Source organism: Sarcophilus harrisii, chromosome 3, assembly GCF_902635505.1.
Source record: "Sarcophilus harrisii chromosome 3, mSarHar1.11, whole genome shotgun sequence".
Lineage (NCBI taxonomy): Eukaryota > Metazoa > Chordata > Mammalia > Dasyuromorphia > Dasyuridae > Sarcophilus > Sarcophilus harrisii.
The window spans coordinates 162,116,062-162,140,735 of NC_045428.1; the positions used below are offsets into that span (position 1 = coordinate 162,116,062).

The 24,674-nt window shown below is 31.8% G+C and overlaps 1 protein-coding gene across 2 annotated transcripts in view; it reads left to right on the plus strand.

The window, feature by feature from the left end:
- The window catches only part of COL4A2 (collagen type IV alpha 2 chain), a 271,485-nt gene that overhangs the window by 167,205 nt on the left and 79,606 nt on the right, over positions 1–24,674 (plus strand). For both annotated transcript variants that reach the window (XM_023500485.2, XM_003765734.4), the window contains exons 12-20: positions 1,294–1,335; positions 1,993–2,091; positions 4,239–4,274; positions 5,863–5,913; positions 7,291–7,335; positions 13,801–13,854; positions 15,275–15,341; positions 20,897–21,007; positions 21,748–21,897. In XM_023500485.2, coding sequence (XP_023356253.1) covers positions 1,294–1,335; positions 1,993–2,091; positions 4,239–4,274; positions 5,863–5,913; positions 7,291–7,335; positions 13,801–13,854; positions 15,275–15,341; positions 20,897–21,007; positions 21,748–21,897 — 655 coding nt within the window. The remainder of the gene's footprint in view (positions 1–1,293; positions 1,336–1,992; positions 2,092–4,238; positions 4,275–5,862; positions 5,914–7,290; positions 7,336–13,800; positions 13,855–15,274; positions 15,342–20,896; positions 21,008–21,747; positions 21,898–24,674) is intronic.

Sequence of the window (24,674 nt, forward strand, 5' to 3'; positions counted from 1 at the left end):
GGGAAAGGGGGAGGGAAAAAGGGAGAGAGAGGAAACAGACAAGATGCAAAAATCTGAAATTAATCCAGCTCCAAACTAGGATGGTTATATTCTCTATTTTAATCTAAGCTTCCAACCAAGTGGGAAAGACAGTGAAAGTAAAAATTAGTGAAAGGATTTGATTTTATCTTCATAAAACATATGGATCTGGGAGAAATACTATATTGGAAAGAGAAAGGTGAGATGAAAACTTGTAGGAAACTGTTAATTTAGGATAACAGAAGGGAGCAAAAGAGAAAAGAAAAAGGAATTGCAGAGGGAGTAAATTTTGTGCATATAATTGTGATTTTTTTCTTTTTGCTCCTCTAGGGGTTTACAAATAAGATATAACTACATACATAGGTACATATCATATATATATATATATATATATATATATAAATGCATATATGCACATGTGTGTTATATATGTGTGAATATATATAAGCAATACCATGAATAGCAACATGATAAGAACCTTGATGGAATTCTCCCTTTGCATTAGAACTGAGCAGATGGCCTACGTAATATAATTTGGGTCCTATAATTTAAAAATAATGTGAAAAAGTTGATAAGCACCCATTAATATGAAAAAAAAACTTTTTAAAGGAGAAAGAATAACATAAAACTTCTAAAATACTGAGAAAATAGAAATCTGGCTGAGAGAAGAATAAATAATAAATGTTCATCAAATATATGAAGGCTCATCATGTAAATAATACAAGTTCTCTGGAAGAATATATAAAAGGAAGTAGGTTTGCATTATGAGAAGAGTAATTTAGAGAGAATAAAGAACTTTCTGGTCATAAAGTTGTTTTATAACAAACTTTCAAAAAAAAGTTGTAGAATCTTCTGAAAGATCACCAATGTAAAGACAAATATTCTTACCTGAAAGGAGGCAATTTTCCTTAGTATGAACTAGTTGACCATTTAATTATGATACTGTTTTTCTAAAGTGCCTAATTTCAGTCCTCCACAGATAGAGAATAGTTTATTTATGCCTGATTGATCATGGCTCTTTGTTCGTGAATAAGTTGTGTGTAATAATTTGGGTTCAAACACTGATTCTGCATATATGAATATTTGTGGAAATAGTTAGAAACTCTCTTCTGTCTGTTGGTTTTATTGAAGTAAAGCCAAAATATTCTGTAACCTCAGTTTTCCCTCCAATAATGTTTCACAGAGCTAGAGCTTTAATGAACATTCCTTTTAACCTCATGAATGCTTACCTTTGTTCAATGTTACCTACCTACTAAAAACTATTTCTTTTTTTAGGGCAACAGAGGTCTTGGTTTTTATGGTGAAAAGGGTGAAAAGGTAAAGGATCATGACAAATTAATGCATTGACTGGAATTATTTATGTTTAACATTTAGAAAACAATTCTTTTCATTATGACTTATTAATAACTTTATTCCATATTGATGAAAATATGTTCATTTGAATCATTTTGTTTAAATTGAGGAGCCTGGCTCTTCACTATTCCAGTGCAGAACCCCCATTATTGATTCATGGCAGTGATTGATATTGATTTAAAAAAAAAATAAAAAAGGAATGAATGAAAAGTTTAATCAGGGTCTGACTCACCATAGCACTGAGATTTAGGCTTAATAATGAATGTAAGAGCTCTAAAGCAAGACTATATTCTTACTTCACAGAATTTATAGAAGATTGTGAGATACTGAGATAGGTAACCAAAAAAAGAAAGAAAAAGAAAAAACAAAAACAGAATTTTACCCTCAGGAAGTGATTAACAATTAAAGGAGTACATCCTTCTATAATTAGATCTTGAGGCAAGAAAAGATTATATTACCTCTAAAATAGAATATATGAGGAAAATAAATTTATATCTATAAATTTATGATCAATAATTCAACTCAGTTCATGAGAAAAAATCCCCTTCTTTATGAGCAAACATATTTTCTTTAAAAACTGTTGCTTTCATTGCTAAATTGTTCTTTATCATTGCCTAATAGGGTGATGTTGGACGACCAGGACCCACTGGACTTGCACCAGATAGTGATCTTGCTACTTCCTTTCTTGAAAACGTGGTGGACCATCTAGATCAATATAAGGTAATTTGGTAAATAATTTCAAATAAGTAACTTTTGACATTGTAATCTTTTGTGGGCTTGAACAAGAAAGGACACAGTGTTCAACAAAAAAATTTCAACAAGAGGGAACAGTCTTTGTTTATAGAAGTACTAGGTGCTTTTAAGAAGAGACCAAGTAGAAGGGGCCACTCAATTACTGGGACAGCATCAAACATATCTGCCACTCTAATATAATATAGAAAGTTTTTAAATTTAAGACAATATTGATGAAGCACAAGGTTCTAAGAAAGCAGTTCATAATGTAAAAAATTCATAAAGGCTTCTCGTAGCCAGAAGGCTTTATTTCATGGAGGATACATGAGCAGATCCAAGTAATCTAGCTAGGATTTTGAGTCAAGTGATACTGCTTAATGGTCCAAGGCTCCCTTTGTGTGGGATAAGGTTGACTATGGGAACAGGATGGTTTTGGTTAGACTGCACATCAATGTGACATTCCAAAATCTTAATAATTATTATGTATTTAGAATTCTCATTGTAACAGAGGAAAATGAATGCAGCATAAATTCTAAGCTTAATTTATAGAAATTGCACAAATTTAGCTTTTATTACAGAAAGTTTGAATTCTGTAAAATGACATCACACTCTTCTTTTCTCAGTGTCATCAATGTAGTAATATTTTTTTTTTACCAAAGGTCTATTAAAATTCACCATACCCAATCTTATAATTCTTAATAACAAATTTATGTTCTAATAAGACACTTTTTGGAATCTGAAATAAAATAAACATCTTCAAGTCAAGTCTTTTAAAAGGCATACAAGTATTTAGGAAAAATATAAATATTTTCATTAAAGAATGGGCTCAGATTCTTGATTAATTGAATTATTATAATAGGAATTATATTTTTTTAAATTCTTGCCATTTTGAGAAATATCACATGAATTGTGGAGATAACAATTTAATTCATGACCTGCCTACAGACATAAAGTGATCATTCTTAAAACTAACTGCATAGAGAAGATATGAGAATTAATGAATTAGCATATAAGAAACTCTTTGATTACCATTAAATCAAAACATTTTTCTGCCTGAGAAGTCATTACCTGTCAAATTTGATTTACTTCAATAAATCTGAGAGGAAAAAATAAGTAAATGTTGAATTTTTAGTTTAAAAAAATTCAATATTTGCTTCATACCATAGTCATATAATATTATTCTTGGAGACAGAAAGATCTGAGTTCAGATATGACCTTAGATATTTAGTAACAGTGTATGACCTAGAACAAATCATTAAATTTCTCTGCAAGTCATTTAATCTCTCTGATCCCAGTTTCCACATCTGTAACAAAGGAATAGTATAGTAATATTGCCTGTCTCACAGAATTTTTGTGAGAATCACTTAGACATTATATGTAAAGAGCTTTGAAAATCTTTAAAATTCTATGTAAATGTCTGTTATTATCATTATTATTATACTATCATTTTCCAAATTAAATATATTTTTGTTTTTCTGAAAGATACAGAATCCTCTTCCACAAGAATAATAATTTTCAAATTTCAGTTATCCCCTAATAATTAATGGAAAACTAATGGAAAACAGAGGGAAGGATTATTTCAAAAAGAAGCAAATCTCAAAGTATTTATATTCAGTATAGTGATGAATTCATTATGTCTCTGCATCAAATTAACCTTCAAATTTATGTTTTATTTAAGTTAATGCCAAAATTAGTTGATTTCTCTTGAGTATACATGGCTATCACCGTGATTCAAATATAGACCCAGCAGAGCATAATTAGTATTGAAATTTTGCCACAGATACTTTTTATTTAATTCATCAAATTTCATAATTTTGGATATATTATTTAAAAAATCCAAACAAAATTATTTTTAATTTTACCAACATAAGCTCACAAAATCGTAAACCTTATAAATCACATACTTATGACTTCCAAAAATCATTTTTTAACATTAATTTTAAACTTTAATAATTTTAAGACTTTAATAAAAAGTCTTTTCATTTTTTGTTACTATTAGAGCTAAGAATAACGTTCCCCACCAAATAATCACTTTCTTGAGTACATTTCATTTCACACAATAAAGTCTGATATATTTTGAAATATTTTTGTTCTTGATGTATTCATTATCTTCTCCTTTTCATCTTTTTTTATAGGGTGAAAAAGGAAACTGGGGAGAACCAGGATGGAAAGTAAGTCAGCTATAAAATATCCTTACACATTATTTTCCATGCAAAAATTCCATGTTAATTTGGGGTTTTCTTGGTTTAAAATATTAGAATATCTAGAAGTCATGTTTATAAACTATGCAACTTTTATTTCTCATCTGTCTTTTCCCTTGTTTTTGATTTTTTTAAGTAATGGATTTGAAAAGAATTCCAGATGTGGGTCTCATATTAAATATTAGCCAATCAACATTTCCATCATTTGCAAAATATTACCAAATGCTTCACAACACAACACATACAGATGAAGGGACTCTAGTTCTCACATTTGGGTTTGCAATAGATCAGCAAGCTCTAAGGCAATGTTGCTTTAACTCCATTATGATTTCTAATTAATTAATGCAATCTGGATTTATTAAGTATGTATCATGTGCCTGGGTTTATTCTAGACACTAGGATTATAAAACCTGTCTTCAACAAGCTTATGTTCCTAGTGGAAAGTCTGTCCAGACTACCTGATATTATCTTTTTCCCATGTGATATTTCAGAATAACTAGCAATGCTAGTTTATAAATCATATCATCATTTGTCAGATCAACAAACATTTATGAAGCTCATATTATTTTTCAGGCACAAATACAAGCAATAATATTTTTTGTCCTCAAGAAATTTACATTCTAATGAGAAAAAAAAATAACACATTAAGAAGAGCTGAAAAGGCTAGAGTAATTAGAGATCTTAAAAAAAAAAACAAAACTCAGTGCACAGACATTGTCTGGGAGGTTCAGAAATAAAGACTGGCATGAAATGAAGACATTGCTGGTATGAGACTCATCCTTAAAAATAAAGGTTCTGGAGGGATCTAGGTGGGGCAGTGGATAGAGCACTAGGTCAGGAGGACCTGAGTTCAAATCTGGACTCAGACACTTAACATGTCCTAGTTGTGTGACCCTGGGTGAATCACTTAACCCCAATTGCCTCAGAAAAAAATAAAATAAAAATAAATAAAGTTCTGGGTGGAACTAGCAAAAGGGAGATAATGCTAGAGAGTATTTCCAAGATATGAAGCCCAGGGTAGAGGCCAGAGGTGGAGTGAACATTTCTGGGACATCCTAAAGAAAAATTAGTATTGCATTTTTGTTTTTCTTGCCGTGTTATTTTTACCTTCTGAATCCAATTCTTCCTGTGCAACAAGAGAACTATTCGGTTTTGCACACACATGTTGTATCTAGGATATACTGTGACGTATTTAACATGTATAGGACTCCTTGCCATCTAGGGGAGGGGGTGGAGGGAGGGAGGGGAAAAGTCGGAACAGAAGTGAGTGCAAAGGATAATGTTGTAAAAAATTACCCAGGCATGGGTTCTGTCAATAAAAAGTAGTAATTATGAAAAAAAAATTGAAACAGAAAAAAAAAAAGAAAAACCAGTGAAAATTAGAAGTTCAGCCTGGAGAGGCTATAAGAAAGTTATTGTGAAAGTTATGTTAGTAACATTTGAAGTTTTTAAAAAAACTGAACCTTCTGGAAAACTGAAGTGTTAGTCACACTACCAATTAGAATAAATACCATATACTAGATCATGTATTAATTTATCTGTATACTTTTTCTCTTAGGGAATTTCAGAAAAAGGTGAAGAAGGAATAGTGGGCTTTCCAGGACAACGGGTAAATCACTCACTTTATAAACATGTATAATTGTTAAAATCTAAATTTGTGGCATATGGGAGTAAAAGACAGAAGTGTTTTCATTGATTTTCTAGCTTTGCAACCAAAAATCAGAATTACAAAGACATTTTTAGGGTTTGGGTGTTCTTCTATATTGATCTGAACTTCATGTAAATAGTGAAAGGGTAGATTATATGAAAGTTTTTTCCTAAATCAAAATTGTTTAAGAATAAAAGAAGCCTTTTATTTTTGTAGTCTATATATTTCTATACTCAATTTCTCTCCCTTCTCTTTGTACTACTTAGTCCCATGTACCTGAACTTCCATTGACCCCCAGAAAACAGAAAAGTTGACATTAGTGGTTCTTTACCCTTCTTTGAGAATTCTATAAAAATATGATTCAAAAGTTTTTTAGGTAGTCTTAGAAACATTCTCTTTTAATTAAATACATATGGGAGCTTCCTTTTGTGTAAATTATTCTTTACACAAAAGAAGGAATCTCAATAATTATTTTATTCCTATAGGAGTTACAGGCTTTTTTCCTCAGGAAAATATTGAAAATCATTGAAGAATATTCTTAGCTTTCAAAATAATACCATATATTTTCTTTGTAGCTACATGTTTGTCCCCTAATTTGAATGTTTATATTATTTCTTGATATAAAGAAATGTTTCAGAATAATTCCCATAAACCATTGATACCTCTATTTTCATATAGACTAGAACAATCACAATGTGTCCTATTGGGATATCTTGCTATTTGAACTGGATTTTCTGCCAATTCAGGGAGACTGAAACAAAAGAATGAGATAAAAATCTTTGGAAGAAATAAATGAAAAGGCTAACCAAGATATTAACTATAAAACTAACAAAAAATTCTTGAGTCAGTAAAAACTAAAGATTTGGGGGCAGATACCCTCTTCTAGAGAAAATAACTCCAAAAATTCATCCACTAGTCTGATATTAAAATGTTCAGGATGTGAAAATAAGTTTCATCTATCCTTCCAGGTGTAACGAGAATATCTTTGCCAAACCATCCTCTGACAAACTGATCAGTGTCTTTCAAAAATATGGTTTCAAATACTAAACACAATACTCACATTAAGTCCACCAGTACCTGTGGTGTAGCTCTCTTCTCGCTGTATCTTATACCTAGTACTTCATTGTCATTCTTTCCTCACTGCACAGGGCTACTTCTATATATCATGTTTTGAAACTATTATCTTTTTTAAGGTTAAAAGTCACTTAAAAGTTCAAATAAAGTTTGAGGGAGAAATGAAAGAATGTTCTGTAATAAAGTCTCACTAATATAAAGAAATTGTTTTCACCAGTGGCACATTTGGAACCATTACTGATATTGTTCTTTTTGTCAATTCAGGGTCTGCCAGGCAACAACGGTAGAGAAGGAGATCAAGGAGAGAAAGTAAGTGTCTGAGACATTTTCAAATTACCAAAAAACATCACACATACACACACACACACACACACACACAAAACAAATTATGTCAAACTTTCATTAACAGAAAATATTTAAAGCACTATTTGAGTGTTCAATAATGTTGATGCACCTTTCTCTTCAGTCCCTTTCAGAATAACTTGTATTAAGTCATATTGCATTTCTTTATTTCCATGAAACCAGCCATTTAAAAGTCCTTATTATTCCTTTGTGTCTTTATTTCCTAACATTTTTGAACCCAAAGATGTACTACATCTTTTAGCCATAAGTAGATAACCCAGGTTATTATATAACTAAACCAAGTTTCCCATTTTCTTCCATCTCAGTCATTCATTATCAAACTATCTTATTTCTTTAATATATAAATTCCTTGATCCAGTGCAATACTAGATCCTGATAATTTCCAAGGATAAGTTGGATTAATGAAATTTCTTGCAGGTTGAATCTGATTTTAATACTATATACTATAATATCACCAAATTATAATGCACTATGCTACTTCTTTATATTTATCTCATACAGTTATAATATTCATTGTAATGTTCACAGTTTTTTTGTTTTTAAATGAGACAGATTTTTAACCATTCTCTGGAAGAAAATATTATATAGATAAAGCATTATATATCTAGACCTCATGTAGAGTCTTTTTTTCTTAATGATAGGAATAGTGTACTTAAATTTTATTTTATTTTCAATTCACATATAAGCCAGTATTTTTTTTAAAAAAGGATTCATCATACAAGGAATGTTTTGATAACTCAGTGATTACATGAGTGGTAATGGCAATAAAGTATATTTGGAAATAATTTCAATATTTTTAAAATCACTATTAGAACTAATTGTAATAATAATAACATATCTATAAATATATTTGTGTGATCCCATTTGGACTAACAGTGTGAATTTATAAAAACAGTTGTATGAAGACTAAGAATTGAGCCCATGATCAGAGAGCATAGCAGCAATAATTCTGCGGTTGAATACATGACTTCATTAGGATGATATTCAAGTGTACTAATCAGACATAAATATAACACTGAAAGTATTTCAGTCTTCATCACATTAGATTCTCAATTCTTCATGCTAACAGAAAAGAGCACAAACAAGAAATTAAAATGCACATGTAGTCTCTTTAACCTAATTTAGCAATATAGTCTTTGGCCATCCTTTCTCCCTTCCCTACCCTCATACTAAGGAAATCTTTCGTGGGAGACAAGAATATAGCCAAATCAAGGAATATGGTACCATATGCAAAGGAACACTATTTCCATTCATGACTGATCTAAAATCTCCAACAAGAGGTCATCCAGACTTGTTTTAACAACCTCTGAAGTCAGCAAATCCTCAATTTCCAGAAGCAGTCTATTCCATTTTTAGACAACTATAATTGTCAGGTGTTTTTTACCCTCTTATATCAAGCCAAAATTTGCCTATCTGCAATTTCCACACATTGTTCCTACTCCTTCCCTTTGGGGCCAAGCTGGACAAGTTTCATCCGTCTTTGACTCAAGCATTTAAACACCTGAAAATATGTCATGTCCCCAAAATACTCTCTTCCTTACACTTTATACCTCCACTTCCTTCAACTAATTATGGTATTCTATATTCTCCAGTTCTATCACCATCTTGATCACCGTCCTCTGACAAACTGATCAGTGTCTTTCAAAAATATGGTTTCAAATACTAAACACAATACTCACATTAAATTCTGGCCAGAGGCAGATCTTCATTCTAAATATCATGTCTCTATTAATCCAGCCTTAGATAACATTGTTTTTGGTTTCTATGCCATATTGGTGATTAGTATATAGTTCACAAAACTAAATCTTTGTCACACCAGCTACTATCCAGCCACATTTTCTCCACCTTATATTTATAAAGTTGATATTTTGAACTTGAATGTAGGGCATTATGTCTATTAAATTTAATCTCTGATTTAACAGAAACTCAGCTATGTCTTCCTTCCAAATTGTTTATTTTACCAATATAACAAGCATGTCATTTATACCTTTAGCCAAGTCCTTTATGAAAATGTTGAATTTCCTCCAAGTAGACATCAATATATTTATCATCAGTCTTTGGTTCTGGTCTCTCAACAATTTTCTAATCCATTTGTATTTTCAACTAGTCCGCACTATTCTGTTTTTGTCCATAAGGATAGCATGACAAATCCAGAAAACCCCACAAAAATCATAACAGTCAAGGAGCTCAAATCACTGAGTCCACTTCACAAAAATCCAAGAAAAAATACTTGAAATGATGGCATAAAGTGCCTATTCCATTCCCTTGATGTAGTAACATAATTCTAATAACCTTGTTTAGAAAGGAAGTGTGATTAGTTTATCATAAGCCATGCTGGCTCTTAATGATCAATTTTCCTTTCTAAACCATCTCCTTTTACTACGTCAAAGAATTTTGTCATGAATCAAAGTCAACTTTATTGGATTATATCCAAAGGAATTCACTTTCTTTTGAAAATCAGAATGTCTTTTACTCATCTTTAATCCATGCCTTTTCACCTGAACCTCCATGGTTCTTCATAAAACATTCATGATGGATTTTATGAGATGTATACCCTACTGTCACAAATCCCTACTGAATGAATTTGCCATTTGTATCATGCAGATGCTCTAATGACATGGTATCGTTGTTTCTTTTGGAATTTCATGAAGCCTGGCCCAGATGTTCATTTCTGGCTAATTTAATGTAGCACAGTTGGAACAGCTTGGAAAACAATGGATACTTTCTGTCAAGTGGAACTCTTTCAGTTTGCTAAGAGGACATGGTTTATTTGATAAGGGAATGGAACGAGGTAGAATAGGAAATAGTCAGGGCCCATACAAATGACTCTATCATTCTACTATATAACATTATGATATGTGACTTCCACTTTTACTATGTGCTGTCTTTCTTGCCAAGTTGTGTTACCTCCTGCCGTCTGTTCAGCTGTGTGCAGACTTTTAATATTATAAAATGTAATTAGAAACCAGTTGTAGCTTTAGGAAATCTATTGTAAACAGCAATTTAAAAAATACATTTAGAAAGCATAAAAGAAAAGAAAACTTACTCCCAGGGACAGATTTTGGCTTCTATCACTAATATACACATTATTCTCTTCCTATAACTTTATAGAAGTTCTGTAAGCAGTACTCTTTCCAAAAGTACTTTGTTTGAATTCAACATTTTGTTCCTTTAAAATTAACTATTATTGATCAAGTTTCTCAGAAACCCTAATTCTTCTTTTTCCTCTAATCTATCCTAGATAATTATTTTAAATGGCAAGGTTTGTGAGTACTTGATCCAAAAAACCCCACAAAATCATTGAAGTCAAAGGAGTTTGAGAAAAGAGTTTGAGAGTTTGAGAAAGAAAACTCATTAACTTTCTGAGCTGTTAAGAACAAGCTTATCTGAAAAGCTACCATGATTTTGAAAGGTCTTACATTAAAGAAACAATTCAAAAATGTTTTCCTTTCCATTGATTAAATGGTATATTTGGCATATGAACTCAGGCAAAGCATCAGAGTTTCATATCCCAAAATGGTGCTGAGTTCTTGTGACAAATGATCCAAAATTCAGAAAAAATCCAGAATTTAGTATCTTATAATCTTTTATCACTGAGCATACTTAAGTTAACAAAGCTCCCAAAATATTCTGTCATACGTAGAGCACTCGATTTTTCCTAAGCCATAGGAGAATATTGGTCATAATGGATTTTGAGGAGAGAAAATCTAATTACACAGGAGTAATCATGATATTAACATGCAAATAAATAATTAACAACTTTTAAAAACTCATAGCATTATTATTTCTCTTTCTAGATTAGGAACATGTTTCTTGGTTGAAGTTGACTTTTTAACTTCAAAATAAACAAAAGCTAGAGAAATGTTCTGACTGATATTTAACTACACTTGTTCTGCTACAAATCTTCATTTGAGAACTTAATATCCTTTGGGAGTGTCAGGCCTATAAGTAAAGTTCTAGTAGCCAATCCTTCATATATTCTTTTGGTGAGCATGATTACGCTAAATTCCAGCATGAATTTCAACTGATGTCACATTTAGACGTGGTTATTGAGGCAAAATGAGTTTCATATGCACTGTTGCAAGACTCAAGAAAATAATTTTAAAGCTATTGATAAATATTCTGAGGTGGAGACTAATGATTTCAGTTTAGGTTTCATAATAAAACTATACATCATGTTAACTATCTCTTCAGTCTACAAATTTGACATGTATGTCATCTATGCTTTTTATTCAAGTCACTGATAAAAATGTTGACCAGCATAGGACAGGTTTCTGGGATTTTAACTAGGTACTCTATATCCAAACTGAAAAGGAGCCATTAATATCTACTGATTGGATCTGATTGTTCAACCAATTCCAAATTCACCAGTTCTGTATCATCAACCAGTTCATGTTCCATCCTCTTGTTTATATAATGACAAGAAGCTTTGCTGAATCAAATGCTTTGCTGAAATCTAAGTATAATATGTCTACTATATTTCCTTGATATACAGCCTAACTACTCTGTTGAAAAATGAAGAAAAGTTAGTCTGGCATGACCTCTTCTTAATGAAATTACACTGACTTTTAATGATTATTTCATAAGAACTCCCCTTCGTAAATATGTCCTCATACTTTGCCAGGAATGAATGTCAAGCTTGATTATGTATAATTTGCAGGCTATACCCTCTTTCCTTTTTAAAAACTAAAACAAAATTTGTTCCTCTACTGCTCTACAGTACTTCTTTCATTATCCATAAAGACCATAGATTCACAGGTGGAAGGGCTTACTTTGATTTTCCATACATGTTTAAATATAAATTCATTGAACAAATAAATCTGTATCTCAGTGGGATTCTAAACAAAAGTGTCTCTTTACAGAACTGTTTCTTCAGATCATTTTCCAGAACCATCCTTGTGTTGTTACCCTGGGTACTCATGAAATCCCAATACTCCCTCTCCCCACCAGTTCCTATCAGTTTAACTATGGCTGGAACTCTCCACAGACAAGTCCCAAAACCGTCATAGTTGTTACAAAATGAATCTTTTTATATAATTTCCAAATTACTGAAAAAATTTTTAAAATATGCTATGAGTTCCAGTGCCAAGAAGGAGTCCTTAGTGTGATTTTTTATTTTTTTCAGTCCCTTTGCTATGTCCAATTATACAAAACAATTTGATCCCCTCTTCACTCAAATACACTGTAGGAAAATTCATTGTCTTCCCAAAAAAAGACAACTTCTTTGATGCATTCCTTTTTGATATCTATTTCACAAAACATCATGATTGCTTGATGTTTTTGACAGACGATAATAGTGGTAGTGAAGTCACAGAATGACTAAATCAAGTGACTATGCCTTTTGTCTATATGGCACAATATAATATGGATCTTTGCTATCTTTTTTTATTTATATGTACAATTCCAATTAAATGATCATGATCAGAAATCTAATCCTCATTAGATCTGTGTTCTTTGTATAACTGCTGGAAAAACAAAGTAAAATGTTCAGTCCTCACATTTGGGGGGTGAAATGACTGCTTATTCAAAAAAAAAAAAAAAAAGGCAAATGTTTCCAAGTCAAAAGAATTTAAGAAGATTTTAAAATTACTTAGATTTGAATTATCCATTGTGTTTCACTAAAGAAAAGTAGACATCCAGCTAACCACAATTATGATACACATATATCAAAATGCTCTGAGTAACAGTGCTTTTTTTTTTTTTTTTTTTTTTTGATCTGATGCTAATTTAATTAGGTTGATATTTTGGTTAATGAGATTCTATTGACTATATTGTCAGATTAAATGGATGAACCATTTCTAAATTTTCACTTCATTTTTCTGTGTAGCTATATGATTAGATATATATTGTTTTATTTCTGCAACATATGTTAGTATGTTTGAAGAACAAAGAAAAGTAGGAAAATTTGGAAAATTCTGTCTTCTCTTTTAAATCTTAAGCTCCACCTAGTGTCAAAGAGAATGAAACCAAAACTAAAACTTTGTTCCTACTTTCAAAAGCCCAAAACTAAAGTAATTACAGTTTAGTCAAGTTTAAACTGAGGTTTTGTGTAATTTCAAGAATATACCACTAAGCAAATACATGTCTTTTTTTTTATTAATCTGAATTTAATTAATAATTTATAGCTTGTTTCATTGATCTATGTAGTTTGTTTGGAGTTCCTGCTATATCTGACTTTGGGAAAAACAAATTAAATCCCTAGACTGAAAAAAAAACTTCACATTTCTGCACATATGCATTTGTAAGGGAAAACTTAACAATTTCCCCCAAAAAGTAGTGAATAATGTCCTTAGGGAATTACAAATTCTTAAAAATACATTGCCATAAAAATTTGAAAGATATTTAAGGGAAAATATCTAAATGAATAATTATAATTATTCATGGTTGGTGTTGGGGTTTTTTTCTCCTTAGGGAATCAGAGGAGATGTTGGCTTTCCAGGAATTGACGGCTTTAAAGGACTACCGGTAATATATCTTAATCATAAGTGTCAAGAAATTATGTTCATCTTTGATCAAATTACCTTTATTTATTTTTCTTGTGTTTGAGTAGAATCTGAAAAGCATTATCGCTTCATAAATATCAAAATACACAACAGACTTTGTTCAAACTACACCTCTGATACTGTGTGACCCTCGACAAATCATTTAATTTCTCAGTACTCTAAGCCAGCTAGTTGCACATGTAGCCAGCAACCAGATTAAAATATAATTGGGAAATATTAAACAAAATAAGTGAATAGACAATTAAACATGGAGAACATTACATGTGAAAAATTAAGTCAATTATGTAGCATCACATATATATCCCTTTCTGCCTGAATTTGACACCACTACTCTAGGAAACTCTCTAACACCCTAAATTGCAGAAATTATACCATCCTACATTGATAGAGTTTCTTTAACTATCCCTGTATCAATTAAGTCATAGATTCTGTTCTTATTCTTTATGCCTATGATTAGAATATATTCTCATCAATTGCCTCCTTTCTTTAGTATTATAAATCTGAGAATTCATCTTTGATTGTATGAGTAAAACAACATTCAATTAATTGTGAATGTTTATTTGTACATGAAGTAACTACCCATGTTAGTAGTCTTCCCCATCCTCATTTCTTTTCTGAAAACCTTTAAATAGGAAAATTTCCTCCACTTCTCTTACTACCTTGCTTCATGCTAAAGATGGAGGAGTAGGGAAAGAAATGGTCTGCACCAAGATATTGTCTCCTGATGATAAAAAGAATGAGGAAGAAAGATGAGAACTAGCATTGAGAAATGAAACTCAGAATTAGCATTGTTAACTGTGATGAAAGAATGTTTAATTTTATTTGGGTACCTTGAGTTAGGGGTCTAATAAAAGAAGTATACTTTTATTTGTACATTATATGTTTTATTTGTCCACAATGGAGCACTTACAACAACTGTAATTACAAAACAAAAAAGAACTCAGCAACAATTGGATTAGTAGGGCAAGGTCAAAAGAACATATGTAGTAAGTCTTGACTGAAAAATATGGCTAGAAGAAACAAATCAATTTTCAGCAATTTGAAGGATCTAAGTACCAAAGAGAAAAAACAGGTAAGAGAAATAAAATTAGAAAATATGAGAAAAAATAAATAGTGTTGACTTGAAAATGAATCTTGAGTAATTTAAATGTTATGGAATTATTTCTTTGGACACATAACAGTGAGTATGCCATATCACATCTCACCTCTTCATAGCTTAATCAACATTTAAGTTTAAACTGAGGTTTTGTGTAATTTCAAGTATACACCCCTAAGCAAATACATGTCTTTTTGTTGTAAGCTTTTGTTTTTTGAAAGTATGTTTCCAAATACTTTAAAAGACTTTTCTCTAAATACACAATGCTCTCTTTTTCCATCCTTAGGGAGACATAGGTGACCGAGGTCCCCCTGGACCACCTTCATATTCACCCCATCCTTCTGTCATAAAAGGTTTGTATGTCATCTCTGCTAGTTTTGTTCCTAATAAAAAGAAGTAGAAGGGTTGAACATCTGGAAAAGAAAGACTCGTTAAACATTTTCACATATAAGCTGCTCACAGACCAAGATTGCTTAGGGTTATTTTTTATCTTAAGAAAATGGTGTGTTCACTTCCCATGTCTTCACAAAGACATAAAAAGAATTGACTTTAAACCTCCCTGCCATCTGGTTTCCATCCCCTTTTCTTAAATGACATTACTTTCTCTGGGATTACCAATTATCTCTTAATTGTTAAATCCAATTAGCTTTTTTACTCTTTATTCTACTTGACCCCTCAGCAGTGTTTGCTATTGATCTGTACCACTTTGCTTTTAAATACATTCTTCTCTCATGACCTCCATATCATTGTACTCTAACAACAGTCTGATGGACATCTCTACTTGGATATACTGTAGGTATCACTTTCAATCCATAAAAAATAACACTCATCTCTTTTCCAAACTTTCCCATTTTTGTTGATTCTGGTTACTCAGGGTCACAACTTTGGGATCAATCTTCTCTCTCCCTTAGTCTCATATCCAATTATTTAGTCTCATTGATTCTGTTTTTATCCCATCTCTTCCATCTGTTCCCTTTTGTTTACACACACAACCTTTGCCCTCATTCAGATCTTAATCACTTCTAGCCTAAAAGTAGCCTCTTTGGTCACTCAATCCACAGTCTCTCCTTTCTGCAAGCCACTCTCCATACAGCTCTCCTGAGATATGGTCCCACACTATTCAACTGCCTTTTGGACATCTTGAACTAGACATCTCAAAGATATTTCAAATTTAGGCAACTAGGTGGTGCAAAGGATAGAATTCCAGGCCTAGAATCAAGAAGCTTATCTTCATGAGTCCAAATCTAGTCTCAGATACTGACTAGCTGTATGATCCTGGTCAAATCACTTAACCCCATTTGCCTCAGTTTCTTAATCTATAAAATGAGCTGGAGAAGGAAATAGCAAATCACTTTTTTACTTTCTTTTTACATTTGGCCGATTGCACTTTTAAATGAGTTGTTTGTGCAATGGATTTTTTCCCATTTCTATTTTATTAAGAAATTGTTCTTTTTTTCCATTTCACCAATTTTTTTTTTCAAGGAGTTGTTTTCTTTTCACATTTTGCCAGATCTTTTTAAGGAGTTGTATTCTTTTTTCCATTTCACCAAATCTATGTCTTAAGGATTTTTTCTTCAGATAATTTCTGTGTTTCCTTTTCCAAACTCTCCTGCAAAGCTCTCATTTACTTTCCCTATTTCTCTTCTACCATTCTTTTAAGATCTCTTTTGAACTGTGCCAAGAGAACTTTTTGAGTTGGAGACTAACTCATATCACCCTTTGAGGCTTCATCTGGAAAAATTTTGTTTTTAGTGTTCTCAAGGTTGGAGGTCTGTTCTTTTCTGTCTCCATAAAAGCTATCTATAGTCAGAGCTCTTTTTGGTTTTTTGCTCATTTTTAAAAGTTGAGGTCTGCTCTTAGGGAACCTCACTTTATTGTGACAGCCTTTTCTGAAGTTCTTCCTAAATATTTTCTGCTGGAAATTTGTTACGCTCCAAATATTTGTGGATTCTGTTGCTCCAAACACCCATTCAGAGGCTTGATCTGGTGTTGACCTGAGGGAAGCCAGGAAAAGCTCAGACAGACTTGTCTACTCTCTGCCATCTTGGTTCCTCCCCTTCCACCTCCGTTCTCTCTTACTATTGAGATTATCACCATCCCAATCACTAAGTCTCATATCCTCAATATCATATTCAACTTCTCACTCACACTCTATGTATCCAATATGAAAAAAAAAAGTGTTTTTCTTCTTTCACAACATTTCTCATTTATGTCCCCCTTTGTTCCACTCATACAACCACCTACCTGTAAGACAAACTTTCATAACCTCTCATCTAGACTAGTACAATAATTGCCTAATTAATGTCTTTGCCTCAACTATCTCATCCACTCAGCAATCACAGTGATTTTCCTAAATCAAAAGATTAATCATGTCACTCCACCCCCCCATTTAATAAATAATGAGGTACTCCCTATCTAGATCAAATATAAAGTCTTCTATCTTTTAAACTCCTTCACTTTTATTGACTTCCTATCTTGTGTCTTTCCTGGCTTCTCATACTTCCTTCCACAAATTATAGTTTAGCTATATTAACCTAATTAATGTTCCTTTTCAATGATACTCCATCTCCCATCTCTGTTGCATTTGTGCCTCTTTTATCTGGAATGCTTTTCCTCCTTATCTCTACCTCTTAGTTTGCCTTTCTGCCTTCCCAGCTCAAATCTTGCCATCTCTGGAAGACTTTCTTGGGTCTCCTTTCTTCTCCTCCACTCTTCAATATTCCCAGGACCTTCCTTCAGAGAATACCTTCCATCTACTTTATGTATATGTATGTATATGTGTGCAGATATATGTGTGTGTGTGTTACATGTACATAATTATTTATATGTTGGCTTTCCCATTAAAATATTAGCTCTTTAAGGGCAAGGGCTGGCTTCCCCCTTCTTAGCATCAACAACATTTAATGACACATAGTAAGTACTTAAATGTTTAATGATTGAGTAGCCATCAGCTGTATATTTACATTAATTTTTCAGAATTATATCAATTTTTTTTTAGAAGTCACAATATTAAGCTTGTGATACACTTTCAGATATTTTTCTCATGAAGTAGTGCCAATCTTAAGATTGGCTTTGGAGGATAGCTAGATGGCGCAGTGGATAGAGCACCAGCCCTGAAGTCAGGAGAACCTGAGTTCAAATTTGACCTCAGACACTTAATACTTCCTAGCCATGTGACCCTGGGCAAGTCACTTAACCCCAATTACCTCAGGGAAAAAAAAAAAAGAGAGAGAGAGAAAGATTGGCTTTGAAGTCAGAGGACCTGAATTCAAGTTTTAGCTCTTCCCTTATTGTGATAGACAAAATTCTTAACCTCCTTATAAAGTGAGATTGAATTAGGTGATCTCTAAAGTCCCTTGCTATTCTAAATCAGTGATTCTTTGATTCCATGATTCCCCTATTATGTTCTTTTGACGTTGGACTTTTGAAACTAAAGATAGATTGCTTTTTGTTTTAAATTTCATCTTGTCAGTTCCATTGGTAGAATTTCTGTTACTAAAATCATTTTGAATCTTAATGGTGTAATCTATAGGATTAACTTTCCAGAAACTCTTTTATGCGATTGTCTCATTCATTCTTTATATTTTAGCAAATCATTGATGAAAATGTATAATGAAGTTCAGAATAGAACCTTATAGTACTCCCTATAGAACTGTTGACTTTAACTGAAAAATAAGATATAGATTTAGAACTCAGTGGGTTCATATAGATAATCTAATAAAACTGTCTCATTTTACATATTAGGAAACTGACACTGAACCATTTATTAATCAACACTCTTCGTATTTCATCTCTTCCTGAAGCTATCAGGAAAAATATTATCAAATGTGTTGTGGAATCAAAATATACTAAACATACTTTATTTCCTTATTCTACTAAACTTATATCGTAAAAAGGAAATTTAAATTATTTCAGTACAGCTTTTTTTCCATTAAAAAAATTCTCAGATCTTAGTTGTCATATATTTCTCTTGTAGTCTTTTGGAATAGATTTTTTTTCCCCAAATTTTTATTGTTGACCTAATTGTCTATTTTTCTAAAGCATTTTATTATTCTTATTTTTTAAAGAACAAATTTTTAAAAACAAAATTTAAACAATACCCAATTTTTTACCGCAGTACATTTCTCAAATATTTATCAGGTTGAAGAGTGTTTGGGGTTAGAATAGAAAAGAAAATATTTTTTTTCTAAAAAGGTAGGATTTATGTGATGAAAACAGTATCCAGTCCTTTAAATCTGACTCTGATATTTACCACCTCATAGCTTTGGATAAGCCATTTAAATTATCTGGATCCCAACTGTCTCACCTGTAAAGAAAGAACATTAAATCATATGATCTCTAAAATTCCTTCCCGGTCAACCAATGGGACTATTTAAAAACAAAAACAAAAATGTCATATGGGGTAGGAAGCATGTGATTCCACTTTTGACCACTAGATGGCAGTCATCAATAAGGCATAATGTCAATTGAAGAATGAAACTTAATAGAATTTACCTAAATAAAGAAGAAAACACATATATTTATTAGGCTGCATTCATATAAACATGGACTTTGAACATTGGAAGAGACCAGAATTTAACTTTTCAACCCATACCATAAACTCAATCTATAACATCCTTGACAAGTGTTTAAACACCTCCAAGGAAAGGTAGCATACTACCCATCAAGCTGAACATTCCATTTTTTAAACAACTCTAATTGTGAGAATTTTTTTTTTCCTGAAACAGGCTTTTCTGTAACTTCTAGCAATTGTTCCTTACCTTCCAGGTCCAGGCAGAACAAGTTTAATCTCTTTTCCACATGGCAGTTGGATGAGTCTTTTAGCAAACTAAAATATCTAAAAGTATTCCCAGAATGGCTTAGTATGTAGTTTCATAAATTACTGGGAAAAAAAAGAGAAAATAAATGACTTGGTGGCAATAATAAATATATACATTTACGGAAATGCGCATATTACATATTATATATGCCTATATGCATATTAATATTCACGCAAATTCCAATGTACATTGTATGAATAAATTACATAGCATTTTATCCCTGTTTAGGATCTGTATTATTCAAAAGCTACTGAAATAATTCTGGTAATTTAAATTAGTTAAAAACATTTTTCTTTTTAGAAAATTTTATTAATTAATTTTATTTTCAATTCACAAACAAAATTAGAATTTCCATAACACAGTACAATAAAAAAAATTATTACACTTGAAATTGTAGATCTGCCATATATACAACTTGTTATTCCCTCCAAATGTATGTCATCATGCAATTTTTTTTTAACTTTTTGTTTTTCTTCTCACCACCATCTCCTTACCTTCTACCCCCAGCCTAGAAATTCCTTTCATTAGACACAAATAGGTCTAATTCTATTAGCCACAAAGATAGATAGATAAAGAGATTGATAGACAGACAGATATGTACATACAAACATATACACACTCCATTTGTGTAAATATACTTCTATTTATTAGTTCTTTCTCTAGATGTTGATAGCATCTTTCTTCATGTCTTTTATTTTTAATTTGAGTATTTATAATAACGAAATGAAAGTCATTCTTAAAACAATATTTCTGTTATTTTATACAATGTTCTCTTGGCTCTGTTTATTTCATTCTTTATCATTTTGAAGAGGTCTTTTCATGCCTTTCTAAGATCAATGAGCTTATCATTTCTTATAGCACACTAGTATTTCATCACAACCATACACCACAACTTGTTCAACTATTTTCCAAATGATGGTATATTTTTCTGCCTTTACTTCCCCCATCTTGGTTTTACCTCCTTTCCAGTTGTATATTTTTCAACAGTTAGTAAAAACTGAAAAAATTTCTATAATGTGATTTATATCATTTTGACATGTACTTAATAACTAGAATAGTGATCTTACTCTTGTTTTATGGAATTTTAGGTATAAGAGGTGATCCAGGAGATACAGGGGCTTATGGTCCCCCTGGAAATCCAGGTGCACAAGGAGATCCTGGCCAACCAGGTCCCCCAGGGACAACAATAGGAGACGGAGGTAACAAATATTCATATTAATGAAAATCCTAGCATCCTAAAAATTCAGTTCCAAAGGATTGAATATAGCTAATTTAATATATTTTCAAATAAAAACTAAGAATTCACAGGATACTTGTTTTATTTTTGTTTGTTTTCAATTATTTTTTATGCAGTTGTTAATAGAATTTCAGGGCATTCAGATCCATAATTTTAGATTCACAAACTAAAACTAGTCCATTGTGATAGTATACTTAATGAAAAAAAAATACTACATTTGGGGACAGGAAACTTAGGCTTGAGTCCTGACTCTATATGATGTCATAAATTAATGAATGAATAAATAATAAAACTTGCTAGTGCTGAATTTAGACCTTCTTTGGAACTTGTAACTCATATGTCTTCTTTGGAACAAAATTCCATGTATTTATTTATTTATTTTGAGAGCAGGTCTCTTTATGTCTTAACTAGACTAAAAATATAGTCATAATTCAGAGGTTCCAAGCATTAATTAATTCCTGTGACCCTAAACAACCCAGGGGTCTTCTCTTCCTAAGAACTCAGTATATTAATGCCACATTTAGTGCAGCTTTATTCCTATTTCAGCCCCAAACTCAAGTCGACCAGCTTTAGTCTCCCCCAGTAGAAAGGATAGCAGTCTTCACCACCATATCTTACTAGGAGTATAATTTTAAATATAAATATTAATGTTCAGAAACAATTTTAAAGCTCTGATGTCTCTTTGTGTTTAATGAAATTCAGATGAACGAAGAGGCCTTCCAGGTGAAATGGGAGCCAAGGGTTTTATAGGTGATCCAGGAATTCCAGCCTTGTACCCAGGACCTCCAGGTATAGATGGAAAACCAGGACTTCCAGGGAAACCTGGATCTCCTGGCCCACCAGGACCAGATGGTAAGTGGGGAAATAATGGAAAGCAAGTATATTATCATGAAATGAAATATTTCATTAACTTAATTTTTACCAGATTTTTTCCTACATGATATCTTAAAATATATACTCATTACTGCTCCCGAAGTATTGCAAAAGCCCCTTTGCAAGTCTTTCTACGTCCATTATTTCTCTTTTTTCTTTTTTCCTTTTTCCTTCATTCAAATCCTGTATCATTTCTACATACTTCATGGGTACCCATACAAACTGAGATTTCTCTGTTTTTCAACAAATATCCTTATTGTTTCAGAACTATCCTAGAAGTCAAATTTGCTGTTATAAAGCCTATAGCTATGGAAGCTAAATTACTGTAAAAGCTAACTTTGGTAAGCATATAGTGCCAATTGAATCCATTATTTGTTGGCATTGGATCGTGGTAAATTGAAATAAGAAAAAAAAAAGGTAGAACATATAATTGTGTTTATTTAAAGCTCGTAATTGAAACTTAACTTTGCCTTTATTTTAGAACCTCAACTTAAGTATGATAAGGGCATAAGGCATTCCATTTTGCCTTAATTTATGATTTTCTAACATTTCAACATATCTTTGCAAACAGAAATTAAATTACTTGTGTTCCCTATTGGATATTGATGAGGGAATTTGTAAAAGCAGATGGAATTCTATCAGATGACTTTCATTAAATTACATAGAAAAAAGATTCAACACAAGTTTTCATCTCAATAGATATTTTCCTTCACTGAAGCATATTAATTTCTCAAAAACAGTGTTAACCAATCACATTGTACAAGAACAGTCAACCCTACTGGACTCCTGAACATTTCTGTCTCTTACAGGAACTTCTATCCCTTTAAATAGAAAACGTCTGTTAATAATGGACATAGTGTCTCAAAGCCCAGTATATTCTAGAATAAATTATTGGACTTCTTTTCTTGATAATTAGATTTCAACTACTTTGCATGTTTTGATAAAGAAACTTAGTTTTTACCATTTTGCAACTTAGTGCAGTCATCTCCAGGGAAACCAATTTTCTCTCAGTATAGAAAATTGTTTTGCTTCCAGATCTGAGTCACTTTCTTATAAGCCAGTGATAAGGAGTGAACAACAGATCGACTCTACTCTGCTTTTGATTAAGCTAAAATGCTTCTTCTTTTGTTGCTACCCTTGTTCATTTCTTATGAACAACTTTGAGAAACTCCAAGAAACACAACATTATTTTACAACATTTGACTTAGAAAATTCAGCTGATGAAATCAACTGTAGAGGACCTGTATATTCCTAAATAGACTTGCAAACATGACTTAAAATAAGGAGCTCTTTGGAAGTCTGGTGAAACCTCTGGACTCCTCTGAATAATATTTTGAAATTAATAAAATAAACTGTATAGGATTACAAAGAAAACCAAAGGTTAGTAAAAATAAAGATGTTATTTTTTTTCCCCATCCAAGTTCATGGACCTTGCTAAAAATCTGTACAAGATCCTTTTTATAGGTCCCAAATTAAGAAGTTCTTAAACAGATCCACATAATAACAATACCAAATTTATAAAATTACTTGCTCAGGAACATCTGAAGATGTTGTATCTTGTATTTCACATTATGACCCCAAACGAAAAATATCTGAATCACTAAATTACATGGAGACATATTATTTTTAATGTCATTGGCTTTTCCTTTCCTCCTTGCTTCCTCAAATCTTAAGTATATGTGCCTATTATCATTCAAACAGAAAGATACATATATAGCATTTTTACCTATTTAAATATTTTTTCCTACTGGGATATTTACTTTTTAGTACAAACTCATAAGTATAACTGAGATCTTCATGGAAGATAATCCATGGATAGAATATGGCAATGAACTATTATCCCTTATTCAAGAGATAAAAGGGTGTGTAGAACATCACTATTATCTTAAGATTTTATACCCCTGTGTGGAAATCCATGAACCAAAATGGAGAAGTGTCATGCAAAGAATTTAGGTAAAAACTAAGGAAGGAAAAAACAGAGATACAGTGGTGGAAATATATTGCCAAGTATCCAGTCAAAATGAGAAAGTGGATGAGTTCCAGAAGCATATCACAAGGCTGGTACAGAAGCAAGATATAATAGTGAACTCCAAATATATCTGTTCAACATTGCTTACTCTCTCTGTCTTTCCACTAAAGACAAAGCAGCCAAGAAGTGGTAATTTCACACTTTAGAATGAAGACTGGGGTAGGAATGGGGAAGTGTCAAGAGGAAATATATTCAAACTGTTCAATGAGAAGAAACCAGACCACAACAGAAATAATTGCAATATTAAGAATCAGTGATCATGCTATTTTAGAATTCATAATCAATAAGGAGGAATGGTGAATATTGACTAACTGATGCCTACCATGGACTTTGTAGCCAAGTAGAGAATATTTAAAGAGTCCAAAGAAAATATAGAAAGTTTTTAACAAAAGTAAACTCAAGAAGAATGAGACACTCAAGGATTAAGTCCTGATGACATAAAGTGTGATTCCAAGGATGAACAGAAAAAAGCATAAATCAACTCAGAGCTTTAAAAGATGGAAGTATAGAAAAGGTAATCAAGGGAAAATAACTAGAAACAAATGAATAGAGGAATAGTAATAATATAGTAATAATAGTAAATAATTGTCAATAGGACAAGCTAAAACCCAAAATGAGCTAAGGATTGTGAGAGTTTCCAAGGACAGTTTTTTTTTTTTAATATATCAGTTTTTATCTATGTTGGTAAAAAGAGGAAAGTCAGAGAAGGACTAGGATCATTGCTTGA